This window comes from Macaca fascicularis, chromosome 3 (assembly GCF_037993035.2).
Source record: "Macaca fascicularis isolate 582-1 chromosome 3, T2T-MFA8v1.1".
In the NCBI taxonomy this organism is placed as follows: Eukaryota; Metazoa; Chordata; class Mammalia; order Primates; family Cercopithecidae; genus Macaca; species Macaca fascicularis.
This window is the reverse complement of record NC_088377.1, coordinates 181,155,213-181,170,224: the sequence shown is the minus strand read 5'-3', so window position 1 is coordinate 181,170,224 and position 15,012 is coordinate 181,155,213. Positions and strand designations below refer to the sequence as shown.

Sequence of the window (15,012 nt, the reverse complement as noted above, 5' to 3'; positions counted from 1 at the left end):
GGGATGAAGCATTCGGGGAACCAGGAGAACTAGGGGAGCATAAAGCAGCAAAAGGGAGAAAAGATGTGTTTGGGAGCCAGAGCTGCCCAGTGACGTGCTGGCGTTCCCACTTAGGAGCCATGCAACCCTGCACGAGCTCCTCAACCTCTCTGAATCTCAGTTTCCTCACCTATGCAGTAGGGATTTTGTTATTATAAAGAGTAAATGGACCTAACAGTCAAATGTAATGCGTGAACCCTGATGGGAACCTGGTTGGAAAAAAAAATAGAAAAATTTAAATTTGGTTTCTAGAATATCACCTAGCTTGGCGTTACTGTTAATTTCTTTGGTGTGAGAATGGTATTATACTTCAGGAAAACACGTGTATTCTTAGCAGATGCACGCTGAAATACTGAAGGGTGAGGGTTCATGAGGTCAGCAGCTCACACTCAGATGGTTCCATAACAACATACAGAATGTTTGTACAGAGATGGAGAGAAGGACAAGAACAAGGTGTGAAATGCTAACTGTTGAATCAAGGCGAAGGGTGTTCATGTGATCACTGTTTATTCTTTCCATTTTTCTTAATGTTTAAAAATGTGTCAACTAAAGATTAGGGGGGAAAAGATAGACCAGGTGTGTGAAGCACTCTGTGCAATGCCCCATTCAGCGTAATTTATTTAATAAATATTCACTAATTTCCTGGCGGAGATGTCAGTCAAGAACCAGGAACGGAGTGCCAGATACTGATCTGGGGATGCAGTGAGGATTTCTAGGGGGCCAGAGACAAGCATTAAAGGATGAACAACCGTGTGCACGTGTTGACCACAGACAGCGGAGAGTGCTAGAAAGACAGCTGACAGGTGAGAGACCAAGGTGGGGGCTTAGGCAGGGTGGGGGATGTCATACTGGCTTGGGTACCCTCTGAGCCTCTGAGCAGGTAGAATGTGAGCTGGGGATGGGCCTTGCCAGGGAGATGGCTGTGCGGAAACCTCTCTCCTTTCTCATGTGTGTCTCCAGGGCCCCTAAAGGGGCCCAAGCTACCACGGGATGACATCAGCCAAGAACCAGGAGTGGGAATGTTTGCCTCCTCTCTGGGGAATTAAGCTGCAGTTTAATTTATGCTTGTAGAACTCCTCAGTCTGTTCGGGCAGACCAGATACCATCAGCCACCCTTGACCAGTGAACTTCATGGTGTGGGGCAGGAAAAATAACGATGATTCCTGCAGGGCCACCTCCTGGAACCAGCCAGTGATCTGGAACTGGCATTAGAGGAAATTTTAGTGATATTTTACCCAGGTCCTGACAGTGTCCAAGATACTTCTCAGTAGCACAATTAACAAACGAAATGATGTTCAGCTTCATTCATAGTTAAAGAAATGCAAGCTGGAATTCAATATTTGTGCCCATCAGATTGGTAAGGACTAAGAAGATTGATGATACGGAGCGATGGGGCGGCCATGGGAACAGCCCTCTCATCCTTTGTTTGTTGAGACTCTTGCGGGTAATTTACCAGTACCCATCACATCCGAAATTCTGACCACCCTTTGGCTCAGCAATTTCATTTTAATGATTCTATTCTGAAGATATTATCAGAGATGTGATTTTTAAAAACAATATATACAAGGATGCTCACTGAATTATACCTATATCATGTACAGCATTGCAGTAATTATGTCACCCAAATGGAAATAACTCAAATATCCATCAATAGGAGACTTCTTAAATAAATTACATATAGGAAAATGTTTAATGTGAGTGAAGTTTTGGAAATAAAGATATTTTTATATATAATAACAGTACAGGTTAGCATATACATTTGTTTAAAAATCTTGAATACTGCATACCAAAATGTTAATAACAGGGCATAGAAAACAGGTGACCTTTATTTTCTACAGTATACACTTTTGTAATATCTACATTTCGTATTGCAGGCATGCATTGCTGTTGCAAGCAGCAAACAGGATTTTAAAAGCGAGGGAAAGCGAGAAAAGATGAAAGGAAGGATCACAGTAGGTATTTGTTCCCTTTTGCCAGCCAACATCTGAACCCCCTTGAAACATTTGGGTAATTCACCTCTCTTAGGATGTCCACTTTAGAAGTTGTAAATGGCCTTCTGGTGCCAGGCTGCTGTGCTGTGTCACAGGAGGTACCGAGAGACGTCATCGAAGCCTGGCCCTCACCCCAAGAGAGACGTGGAGCCCAGTGGGACTTGGGTTTTCGGCCACTTGCAATCAGAGTCCTCCTTCCTTCCTTTTATCCACCTTCCCTTCCCTCCTTCTCGCCCTGCGCTTCCCTTCCCCCTCCCCCTCCCATTCCCTTCCCCCTCTGCCTCCTCCTCCTCCTCACCTTCACCTTATCCTTACCCTTACCTCCCCCTTCCCTTCACCCTTCCCTTCCGCTTCCCCTTTCCCTTCCCCTTCCCCTTCCCTTCCCTCCTCTCCCCTTTACTCTCTTTCTGTCCTTCCTTCCTTGCCTTCCTTTCTTTTTTTTGAGACAGGATCTCACTCTGTTGCCCAGGCTGGAATGCAATGGCACAATCACAGCTCACTGCAGCCTCAAACTCCCAGGTTCAAGCAATCCTCCCGCCTCAGCCTCTCTAGTAGCTGAGACCACAGGTGCATGCCACTGCACCCAGCTAACTTTTTGCTTTTTTAGTAGAGACAAAGTCTCCCTATGCTGCCCAGATTCAAACTCCTGGGCTCCAGTGATCCTCCTGCCTTGGCCTCCCAAAGTGCTGGGATTACAGGTATGAGTCACCATGCCTGACCCAGTCTTAAATGATAAGGCAAAAAGTGGAGGAGGTATGGGAAGGATACTCAGGGTCTCATGAAATCCACAGAATTGAACAAACAAGCTTTAGGAAGGGCTGAGACTGGACAAACTCTGGGGCCCAGAGCCGGAGTTTCTGGGCCTTCTCTCTAGGGAGCTGCCCTACTAGGAAATCTGACAACATTCAGCTCTGGGTCTTTCAGATCTAGTGTCAAATTCCTGCAAAGAAGAACCTAAGCTCAGGAGAAAGATCTGGGCTTGAAGGTCACTCATATATGGTGGGTGAGAAGCTCTGCAGCAACTTTCAAAGGAACAACCAGGGAGGCAGAAGGAGAGCTGGTAGAGGTGGTGTCAGGAAGCCCACAAGCCACAGATGAGTGGGTTTTGAGAGGAGGAAGAAATGATCATAATGTCAAAACCTGAGATAAAACGAGCACTGAAGAGCATCTGCAGGCCGAGCACAGTAACTCACATCTGTCAGCCCAGCACTTTGGGAGGCCGAGGCGAGAGGATGGCTTAAGGCCAGGAGTTCAAGACCAGCCTGGGCAACATAGCGAGACTCCCCCATCCTTATAATGTGTGTATATATATATGTATTTTTTTTTCCAAAAAGGGAAAAAAAGCATTTGCTGGGTGACTGGTACCCTTGCCAAGGAAAATTTTGGCAGACAAATGGGGGCAATTACCTTGTTAAAGAAGGTTGGTCATGGCCCGGTGTGGTGGCTCGCGCCTGTAATCCCAACACTTTGGGAGGTTGAGTGGGCAGATCACCTGAGGTCAGGAGCTCAAGACCCTGTCTCTACTAAAAATACAAAAATTAAGCAGTTGTGATGGCGCACACCTATAATCCCAACTACTTGGGAGGTTGAGGCACGATAACTGCTTGAACCCGGGAGGCCATGGTTGTAGTGAGCCAAGATCAGACCACTGCACTCCAGCCTAGGTGACAGAACAAGACTCTGTTTCAAAAAAAAAAAGTTGGCCATTGTCAGGCCTCTGAGCCCAAGCTAAGCCATCATATCCCCTGTGACCAACACATATACATCCAGATGGCCTGAAGCAACTGAAGATCCACAAAAGAAGTGAAAATAGGCCGGACGAGATGGCTCACGCCTGTAATCCCAGCACTTTGGGAGGCTGAGACAGGCAGATGACAAGGTTAGGAGATCACGACCATCCTGGCTAACACAGTGAAAACCCGCCTCTACTAAAAATACAAAAATTAGCCAGGCGTGGCAGCGTGCGCCTGTAGTCCCAGCTGCTGGGGAGGCTGAAGCAGGAGAATGGTGTGAACCCGGGAGGCGGAGTTTGCAGTGAGCCGAGATCGTGCCTCTGCACTCCAGCCTGGGCAACACAGCGAGACTCTGTCTCAAAAAAAAAAAAAAAAAGAAGTGAAAATAGCCTTAACTGATGACATTCCACCATTTTGATTTGTTTCTGCCCTACCCTAACTGATTAATGTACTTTGTAATCTCCCCCACCCTTAAGAAGGTTCTTTGTAATCTCCCCACCCTTGAGAATGTACTTTGTGAGATTCACCCCCTGCCTGCAAAACATTGCTCCTAACTCCACCGCCGATCCCAAAACCTATAAGAACTAATGATAAGCCCACCACCCTTCGCTGACTCCTTTTTCAGACTCAGCCCGCCTGCACCCAGGTGAAATAAACAGCCTTGTTCACACCAAGCCTGTTTGGTGGTCTCTGTACATGGACGCATGAGACTGCCATGACAAGGAAGAATAGAGAGGGTGTTAGCAGGAGGAGGGTGTTGGGCCCAAAGAGGCATTTAAAATTTGAGCATGTTGAATGATGCCCTTGACTGATGAGGAATGAGCAGAAGCCTTGTGGTGGTGGAGAAGGACCCTCCTCCCTGGAGGTTTTCTGCTAAAGCTTTGACTTTCTCAAAACACTCTCATAATAAGCAGATGGTATTGCTCTTTGGCCCTCTAGAAAGCCAACAAGCAAAATGCCTTGAGCCACCCAAAAAACTGTTGCCGTGACTGTGACTTCTGCTCTTGACCTGTCCACTTTTGCTGTGACTGGGCCACTTCCACCTCTTGGGAGCCATTGCTTTGTGCTTTGTCTTCAGGATCCTACTGGTAAAGCCATGTTCCCATCTCCTGTTACAAATCTTCAGAGAAATGCTTCAGGATCTTGATCCTCCTTGTTTTAAATTTCCATTGAAAGTTCTGCTCTTGGCTGCAGTTGATCTGGACACAATGGTTTTCCATAGAGTGGAAACTTTGCTCAACTTTAATCTTTCAGTCAGAAAAGTGTAAGCTGAACCAGCTGAGACGTCTCTGGTGTTGGCTGTTGTTTGTGCTGTTAATCATTGGTCCTCTTCATTAGGGCACAAACAAGATTAATTATTTTACTCAAAAATTGACATGGATGGTCTGCCACTGAGGGTTTTATCCTCAACATTGTCTCATCCCTTCTCTTTTTTTTTTTTTTTTTTTTTTTTTTGAGATGGAGTCTCCTTCTGTCACCCAGGCTGGAGTACAGTGGCACAATCTCGGCTCCCTGCAACCTTTGCCTCCCGGGTTCAAGCAATTCTCCTGTCTCAGCCTCCCAAGTAGCCAGGATTACAGGCGCCCACTATCACGCCCAGCTAATTATTTGTACTTTCAGGCACCTGAGTAGCTGGGACTACAGGCGCATGCTACCACGTCCAGCTAATTTTTTGTATTTTAGTAGAGACAGGGATTCACTGTGTTGCCTGGGCTGGTCTCGAACTCTTGAGCTCAGGCAATCCACCTGCCTCAGCCTCCCAAAGTGCTGGAATTACAGGCGTGAGCTGCAGCGCCTGGCCTAATTTTTGCATTTTTAGTAGAGACAGGATTTCACCATGTTGGCCAGGCTGGTCTCAAATTCCTGACCTCAAGTGATTCACCCACCTCGGCCTCCCAAAGTGCTGGGATTACAGGCTGAGTCACCGCACCTGGCCTCATCCCTTCTTAAAATGAGTTATCCATTTGCAAACTGCTGGTTTCTTCGGGGCATTGTCCCCATGAGCTTTTCATGAAAACATCACTGATTTCGCCATAAATGTGATGGCTATTCTTGTTTCAAATTTAGCAGAATTCTTGTTGCTCTGACAGGAGCTCTTTTCAAACTGATATCTTATCCTTCTTAGTGCTTCAAACTAGATCTCGTTCAGACATGTGATAACAAGTTAGTACAAATTTATTTTGGTGCCAAAAATTTTTGAAATCCATGCATAGTTTTGCATTTTTCATGCATGCATAATATGCATTTTCCATGAACCTTTTGAAGACCACTTGTATAGAAAAAAAACAGTATATATAGGGTTTGGTGCTATCCAAAGTTTCAGGCAATCACTGGGAGGTCTTTGAACTATCCCAGTGGATAAAGGAGGACTACTGTGCTAAAAACTATCCCTTGTTTAACTGAAATTCAAATTTAACTGACTGACCTGCATTTTGTCTATCAACCCTATCCTGGGGGCACTTAAAAATACCAGAGGACAGGCCGGGTGCGGTGGCTCATGCCTGTAATCCCAGCATTTTGGGAGGCCGAGGCGGGTGGATCACGAGGTCAGGAGATCGAGACCATCCTGGCCAACATGGTGAAACCCTGTCTCTACTAAAAATACAAAAATTAGCTGGGCGCGGTGGCGGGTGCCTGTAGTCCCAGCTACTCAGGAGGCTGAGGCAGGAGAACCGCTTGAACCTGGGAGGCAGAGGTTGCAGTGAGCTGAGATTGCGCCACTGCACTCCAGCCTGGGGACAGAGCAAGACTCTGTCAAAAAAAAAAAAGAAGGAGGAGGAGGAGGAGGAAGAGAGGAAGAGAAAGAGGGGAAGAGGAGGAAGAAGAGGAGGAAGAGGAAGAGGAAAGGAAGAAGAAGAAAAGAAGGAGAAGGAGAAAAGAAGAAAAGGAAGAAGAAGAAGACAAGGAAGAAGAAGGAGAAGGAAGAAGAAGAGGAAGAGGACGAGGAGGAAGAGGCAGAGGAGGAGGAGGAGGAAGAGGAAGAAAGAAGAAAGAAGAAGGAGAAGAAGAATTGCTTATCTTTTATCTTAGCGTTACTCAGTGGAGGGAGTCCTCCCAGGTGTGATGGAGAGTCCGTTCGAAACTCCACTGGATTGTTAGGACAACCAGGTGAGCTACTTTTCCACAGGCCGCCCCAATTCCTTTGGGTTCTGATTTCTCTGAGGTCCCAGGATCCAGACAGGCTTGGCCAATCCTTCCCCGCCCAAACTGTAACTCTCAGAACCAACACCCTGGCATAGGGCTGGAGGGGAAAATAGGTGAGGTCAGAGACAAAGAAGAGGGAAAGGTCAGGTGGGGCTCCGGGTTCCCTGCCACACGCCTCCGCTCACGTTCTGCTTTTCTCCGGAGAGCTCCCGCCCACCCTGCAACCCTCGCCTAGCCCGGCCGCCCTTGCCAGCTCCCTCCCAGTGCCTTGTGGAGGCGGGGCAGCAGAACCGCAGCCACAGCCAATCACAGCGGGGGCCTTCGAGGAGGGGCGTGGCCTGACAACTTCGGCAGCTCGGCTGGAGCAATCTGGACGCTGGAGAGCAAAGCTCCTCTGCACCTGACCCCAGGTGCGCCCCTCAGCGTCCCCGGCTCGCGGGGCGCGCGGGATGGAGCGGGTTTGGGAGGCTGCGCGCGGAGGCCAAGCCGGGGCGGAGCTCCCAATGGAGACCGTGGGAAGCCTGGTCCCCGGGCTGGAGCAGCCGCAGGTCCTCGAGAAGGCGCGACAATCTGAAGGTCCCGAAAGCAGCCCGAGTCCGTCCAGGGCCATGAAGAAGGCGGCGGGCGCAGGCCGGGAGCCCTCGAGCGAGAAGCAGCTGCCTTCGCCTCGCCCCGGGACCCCGCGCGTGCCGCCGCTCAGCCTGGACTACGGCGCCTGCCCCGAGCCACCGTCGCCGGGACCCGCCTCGGTCAAGCTGCCCCGGAATGGCGAGGCGCCCGGGGCTGAGCCTGCGCCCGGCGCCTGGGCGCCCATGGAGCTGCAGGTAGATGTGCTTGTGAAGCCCGTGGGCGCGGCCGGTGGCAGCCGCACGCCGTCGCCCAGGCCCTCCACGCGCTTCCTCACGGTGCCGGTGCCCGAGTCCCCCGCCTTCTCCCGCCAAGCGGACCCAGCGCACCAGCTCCTGCCGCGCGCATCGTCCCTGAGCGGCACGTGGGGACGCGGCTCGACGCTGGCTGCAGCCGGGACGGAGAGCGGCCGCGACGCTGAGGGCCGGGCCAGCCCAGTGGAAGGAAGCTCCCCGGGCTCCCCAACGTGCTGCCGCTGCAAGGAGCTGGGGCTGGAGAAGGAGGATGCGGCGCTGCTGCCCCGCGCGGGGTTGGAGGGCGACGAGAAGCTGCCCCGGGCAGTAACGCTTACCGGTGAGTTGCTCACCTGCGCCGGCAGCCGGCGCCGCCAGGTCGGGTGGACGTAGCCGAAACCCCCACACGCGCCCAGTCCTGGACCGCTGGGTAGCTGACCGACTAAGGGACCCAGTGGGCCATCCGGATCCCCCACCCGATCTGGCATCTCGGGCTTACAATCAATAACATTCCTGCCTACGTAACTGTAATCCACATTGTTGCGGTGGCTCACGCCTGTAATCCCAGCACTTTGGGAGGTCGAGGCAGCTGGATCACCTGAGGTCAAGAGTTCGAGACCAGCCTGACCAATATGATGAAACCCTGTCTCTACTAAAATTACAAAAATTAGCCAGGCATGGTGGCAGGCACCTGTAATCCCAGCTACTTGGGAGGCTGAGGCATGAGAATTGCTTGAACCCGGGAGGTGGAGGTTGCAGTGAGCTGAGATCATGCCACTGCACTCCAGCCTGGGTGATAGAGTAAGACTCGGTCTCAAAAATAAATAAATAAATAAATAAATAATAAAAGGGCTTGGCGCGTTGGCTCACGCCTGTAATCCCATCACTTTGGGAGGCTGAGGCAGGCAGATCACAAAGTCAGGAGTTCGAGACCAGCCTGGCTAACATAATGAAACCCTGTCTCTACTAAAAATACAAAAAAAAAATTAGCCAGGCATGGTGGCGTGCACCTGTAATCCCAGCTACTCGGGAGGTTGAGGCAGGAGAATTGCTTGAACCTGGTAGGCGGAGGTTGCAGTGAGCCGAGATCGCATCACTGCACTCCAACCTGGGCGACAGAGCAAGACTGTCTCAAAAAAATAAAAAAAAATAAAGAATATCTGACTTCTTTCTCCAGAATATAAAGTTGGAACTTAAATGTTGCGGTTTATGTTGGCATCCCAGGCTGAGGGGTTGGGTGCTGGGGTGAGGTGGGTGCGATGCTGGTGTGCTATGTCTGTGGTTCTGAGTTGGGTTGGTTGGGATGGTCTCCGCTAACCTGACTGTCCTGTTTGCCCCTGTCCCAGGGCTGCCCATGTATGTGAAGTCCCTGTACTGGGCCCTGGCGTTCATGGCTGTGCTCCTGGCAGTCTCTGGGGTTGTCATTGTGGTCCTGGCCTCAAGAGCAGGTATGGTGTCTCCCGCAGTCCTCATCCCTTCTCCCTGCTGCTCCACTACTGGGACTGTGTTTCCAGCCCTTAAAACACCTTAGAATTCGAAAGAGACACTGGGAGAGGCAACATGAAGACATGGTACTTGATGAGCAAAGTTAAGGAAAATTGGTGCCTTCCTCCCACTGGACACAGCTTGTGCCCTGATAATCAGATGCCAGCCGTCACCCCAGGGACTTTGTGCACTGCACACACTATAAAACCTCCCTGGGGCCCTGCCCACCCTGAGGTTTGCCAGTTCCATGCCCCTTCATTTGAGGTGGCAACCAGGCTTTGTTTATTTAATGCAGCTTACCCTGCAGCTCACCAGCAGTCTCTGTGCTTGCAGGAGCCAGATGTCAGCCATGCCCCCCAGGCTGGGTGTTGTCCGAGGAGCACTGTTACTACTTCTCTGTAGAAGCGCAGGCCTGGGAAGCCAGCCAGGCTTTCTGCTCAGCCTACCACGCTACCCTCCCCCTGCTAAGCCACACCCAGGTGAGAAGGGGGTGGCCAATCTAAGGGGGTACAGATCCTTCTAGACCACAGAATCCTAGCACTGGAAAGAAGCTTAATGATTGAATCCAGCTCTTCATTATAGAAGTCACCAAGATATGGAGGAATAGCATGACCATAACTTCGTGTAGCCTCTAACTCCTGTGCTCAGGCGATCCTCCTGCCTCAGCCTCCCGGGTAGCTATAGGCATGTGCCACCATGACCAGCTTTAAAAAAAAATTTTTTTTTGGCCACGCACAGTGGCTCACGCCAGTAATCCCAGCACTTTGGGAGGCCAAGGCGGGCGGATCACAAGGTCAGGAGTTCTAGACCAGTCTGACCAACACGCTGAAACCCTGTCTCTACTAAAAATTAGCCAGACATGGTGGCGGGTGCCTGTGATCCCAGCTATTTAGGAGGCTGAGGCAGGAGAATGCTTGAACCCGGGAGGCGGAGGTTGCAGTTGAGCTGAGATCACGCCACTGCACTCCAGCCTGCGCAACAGAGCAAGGCTCCATCTCAAAAAAATAAATAAAAATAAAAATAAAAATTTTTTTAAGAGACAGGGTCTCACTATGTTGGCCAGGCTGGTTCAAACTTATGGCCTCAAGTGATCCTCCTTCGTTAACCTCCCAAAGTGCTGGAATTACAGGCATGAGCCACTGCGCACAGCCAAGCACTTATGTTTTAATCGTTGGTCTCTGGGTCATCTTTTGATGGGCTGGGTTTGGCTGGACAGCTTAGCTTTAGAATGCAGATTGCCGGGCTTGGTTTGAGGCTGCAGGTTGGGTTTGTGTTTGCCCCAGAAGCCTCTCATCTTTCTACCTGAGAGAAACTCTTCATAAGAAAGATGGCAGACGTCTGAGAAACAAGCCAAACTGTGCAAGCATCATTTGAAGCCGCCACTCCTGTCACACAGGCCAACGTTTCAGTGGTCAAAGCAATAACATGGCCAAGCCGAATATCAAAGGGCAGTGTAGAATAGTCCATTCCCATGGGAGAGGGAGAGGAGTGGATAGCTGAACAGTAATCCAGTCAGTGGGTTTGAGAGCACCTACAAAAAGGGACCAATAGACAGGATCCAGCCCTTGGCATAATTTTTATTTTCATTTTTATTTATTTATTTATTTTTTGCGACAGAGTCTCACTCTGTTGTCCAGGAAGGCTGGAGTGCAGTGGCATGATCTCGGCTCACTGCAACCTCCACCTCCCAGGTTCAAGGGGTTCTCTTGCCTCAGCCTCCAAAGTAGCTGGGATTCCAGGCATGCGCCAGCACACCTGGCTAATTTTTAAATATTTAGTTGAGACAGGGTTTCTCCATGTTGGTCAGGCTGGTCTCGAAATCCCCACCTCAGGTGATCCGCCCGCCTCGGCCTCCCAGAGTGCTAGGATTACAGCATGAGCCACTGTACCTAGCATTTTCCTTTTTTTTTTTTTTCTTTTGTTTTTTGAGACAGGTCCTCACTCTGTGGCCCAGGCTGAGTGCAGTAGTGCAGTCATGGCTCACTGCAGGCTTGAACTCCCAGGCTCAAGCAGTCCTCCCACCTCAGCCTCCTGAATAGCAAGGACTACAGGCATATGCCACAACCGGCTACCTTATTTTTTGTAGAGACACAAGTCTTGCTATGTTGCCCAGGCTGGTCTCAAACTCCAGGACTCAAGCAATCCTCCCATCTCAGCCTTTCAAAGTGCTGGGATTACAGGTGTGAGCCACTGTGCCTGGCTTTTTTTTTTTTTCCCATTTAAAAAAATTGTGTTAAAATACACATAACATAAAATTTACCATCCTAGCCATTTTAAGTGTACAGTTGAGTGATATTAAATACATTCATAATGTTGAGCACCCATCACCACCATCCATCTCCTGAAATCTTTTCATCTTGTACAGCTGAAACTCTAACGCCTCTAAACACTAATTCCCCATTGCTCCCATCCCCAGTCCCTGGCAGTCACCATGCTGCGTTCTCTCTTTCTCTTTGGTTTGGATTACTCTAAGAACCTCATACAAGTGGAATCACACAGTATTTGTCTTATTGTGACTGGCTTATTTCTTTTTTTTTCTTTTTTGAGACAGAGTCTTGCTCTGTCACCCAGGCTGGAGTGCAGTGGCACAATCTTGGCTCACTGCAAGCTCTGCCTCCCGGGTTCACGCCATTCTCCTGCCTCAGCCTCCCGAGTAGCTGATAGTATAGGCGCTCGCCACTACGCCTGGCTAATTTTTTGGTATTTTTAGTAGAGACGGGGTTTCACTGTGTTAACCAGGATGGTCTCGATCTCCTGACCTCGTAATCCACCCGCCTCGGCCTCCTAAAGTGCTGGGATTACAGGCATGAGCCACCATGCCCGTCCATGACTGGCTTATTTCACTTAGCATCATGTCCTCAAGGCTCACCTGTGTCATAGCCTGTATGAGAATTCGCTTCCTTTTTAAGGCTGAATAATATTCCATTGTATGTATGTGCCACATTTTGCTTATTTATTCATTGGTCAGTGGACAGACCCTTGGGTTGCTTCCATGTTTGGGCTGTTGTGAGTAACGCAGCTATGAATTTGGGTGGACAAATATCTCTTCAAGACCTTTTTTTTTTTTTTTTTTTTTTTTTTGAGATGGCATCTCGCTCTGTCTCCCAGGCTGGAGTACAGTGGCACAATCCCGGCTCACTGCAAGCTCCGCCTCCCGGGTTCACGCCATTCTCCTGCCTCAGCCTCCCGAGTAGCTGGGACTACAGGCGCCCGCCACCTCGCCCGGCTAATTTTTTGGTATATTTAGTAGAGACGGGGTTTCACTGTGTTAGCCAGGATGGTCTCGATCTCCTGACCTTGTGATCCGCCCGTCTCGGCCTCCTATAGTGCTGGGATTACAGGCGTGAGCCACCATACCCGGCCTGTTTTCAGTTCTTAGAGTATATACCCAGAAGTGAGAATTACTGGATCATATGGTAATCCTATTTTTAATTTTTTGAGGAATTGCCGTACTGTTTTCCACAGGAGCTGTGCAATTTTACATTCCCAGCAATCCTTGGCTTAATTTTACCTGGGGGCAGGTGCCAGGAGTTTATATTAGCTGTTCTGGTACGTATGAAAACGCAGCATTCCTTCTTTCAGTGCTTTAAGGAGTGTGTATTAAGCACTTACTCCGTGTTTGGCATGGGGGATTCAGTAATGAGCCAGAATAGCACAGCCCCCACCTTGACAAAGCTAAGAGAGCAGTGAGGGAGGCAGACATCAATCAGGAAATCATAGAAATAGATGTTTAATGACCACACTGATCTGTGCTGTGAAGGGGCGGTGCACAGTGCTATGAGAGTAAATGACAGGAGGATGTGTCCTGAAGGTCAAGGTGAGCAAGGCACCAGGTGCCTTTCAAAACACTTTCAAGAAAAGATAGTGAGGCCAGGCGCAGTGGATCACACCCATAATCCCAGCACTTTGGGAGCCTGAGGAGGCAGGCGAATCACCTGAAGTCAGAAGTTCAAGACCAGCCTGGCCAACCTGGTGAAACCCCATTTCTACTAAAAATACAAAAATTAGCCAGGCGTGGTGGCATGCACCTGTAGTCCCCACTACTTGGCAGACTGAGGCATGGGAATTGCTTGAACCCAGAAGATAGAGGATGCAGTGAGCCAAGATTGCGCTACTGTGCTCCAGTCTGGGTAACAGAGTGAGACTCGATCTCAAAAAAAAAAAAAAGATAGTGACACTGGGCCAGACAGCCTCCTGGAATCCTCTCTTCTCTGTTCCAGTCTGGACCAGTTGCTCACCAGGTCTGCTGCACAGCTGTTCCAGAATTTCTATTTACCTGCATCCTCATTATGCCTTTTGCCTCTCTCCTTGGTGGGATTCCCTGTTTCACAGATCGCTTGTCTTTTCATTGGTTTCACCTCAGTCTCCTGAGTAGAGTCAGGGTTTTGCCACCTTGCCGAGGCTTGTCTTGAACTCCTGGGCTCAGGCGATCTGCCTGCCTCAGCCTCCCAAAGTGCTAGGATTACAGATGTGAGCCACCGTACCCGACCTCAATTTCTTGAGACCTTTTGTGCTTAAAGAACTTTTATTCTAACCTCCAAGCTACCAATCACTTGGCTGGTGTGTAGGAAAAACACTCAAGCTGTCTTTCCTCTGCTCTCACACAACAACCACCATCAACCCAGAAGGCTTCTGTGACCACATGTGTGTTTTGTTTTGTTGTTTTTTCTCTTATGCACCAAGCAGTGGGCACCAGCTGGGTGTCCTGTAATTTAATTCAACTCCGATGCTGTCTTCCTGGAGATAGCTTCAGATCCCACAGTTTGAGGGCTCAGTCCCTAAGGCTGCCCAGCTTCAGACACCAGTCATAAGTCCAGGCCTCTGGAACTTCTGACTGGCTGGCTTTAAATTTGGGCTCCCACGTTCCCCCTTTGGGTTTGATTAATTTGCTCTAGCAGAGATGGGCCAGGACCTTCCCTGGAATAAGGTCTTATGACCCACAGCAGATTAGAGTCCTGCCTTGGGCAGAAGGTCGGAGAGAGAGATTCTATTTCCTAGGCCTGGGACTGCGTCTGAGGCCTGGAGCACCACAGCATTATAACAAATCATGTGGCAAGGGCTATGGGAGTTATGAGCCAGGAACTGTGGACAAGAACATTATTTTATTTTATTTTATTTTATTTATTTATTTTTGAGATGAAGTTTCACTCTGTCACCCAGGCTGGAGTGCAGTGGCGTGATCTCGGCTCACTGCAACCTCTGCCTCCTGGATTCAAGTGATGCTCCTGCCTCAGCCTCCCAAGTAGCTGGAATTACAGGCATGTGCCACCATGCCTGGCTAATTTTTTTGTATTTTTAGTAAAGACGGGGTTTCACCATGTTGGCCAGGCTGGTCTTGAACTCCTGACCTCAAATGATCCACCTGCCTCGGCCTCCCAAAGTTCTGGGATTACAAGTGTGAGCCACCATGCCCAGCCAAAAACATTATTTTAGTTAGAGATATGGAGATAGAGACATAGATATCATAATATCACATCTGAGTATAGAATTCTAGGTAGAAAACCGCTTTCCCCCAGAATTCTCCGTGACTGTCAGCTCTTAGTCTTGCCATTAAGAAATCTGAGCCAAGGTCAGGCACAGTAGAAAATTATTAGCTAGGCATAGTGGCGCACACCTGTAGTCCTAGCTACTCGGGAGGCTGAGGTACTAGAATTGCTTGAACCTGGGAGGCAGAAGTTGCAGTGAGCCAAGATTGTACCACTTGCACTCCAGCCTGGGCGACAGAGCGAGACTAGGTCTCAAAAAAAAAAAAAAAAAAAA

At 49.5% G+C, this 15,012-nt stretch overlaps 1 protein-coding gene across 3 annotated transcripts in view; it reads left to right on the top strand.

Annotated features, from left to right (window-relative positions):
- Window positions 1-7,285: 7,285 nt before the first annotated feature.
- The window catches only part of KLRG2 (killer cell lectin like receptor G2), a 28,016-nt gene continuing 20,289 nt past the window's right edge, over window positions 7,286-15,012 (top strand). Inside the window, exons 1-3 of one of the 3 annotated variants that reach the window (XM_005550917.5) lie at window positions 7,286-8,107; window positions 9,114-9,215; window positions 9,586-9,731. In XM_005550917.5, the coding sequence (XP_005550974.2) occupies window positions 7,357-8,107; window positions 9,114-9,215; window positions 9,586-9,731 (999 nt within the window). In that variant the 5' untranslated portion in view covers window positions 7,286-7,356. The remainder of the gene's footprint in view (window positions 8,108-9,113; window positions 9,216-9,585; window positions 9,732-15,012) is intronic. The other 2 variants (XM_074036122.1, XM_074036123.1) reach the window with 2 other exon arrangements.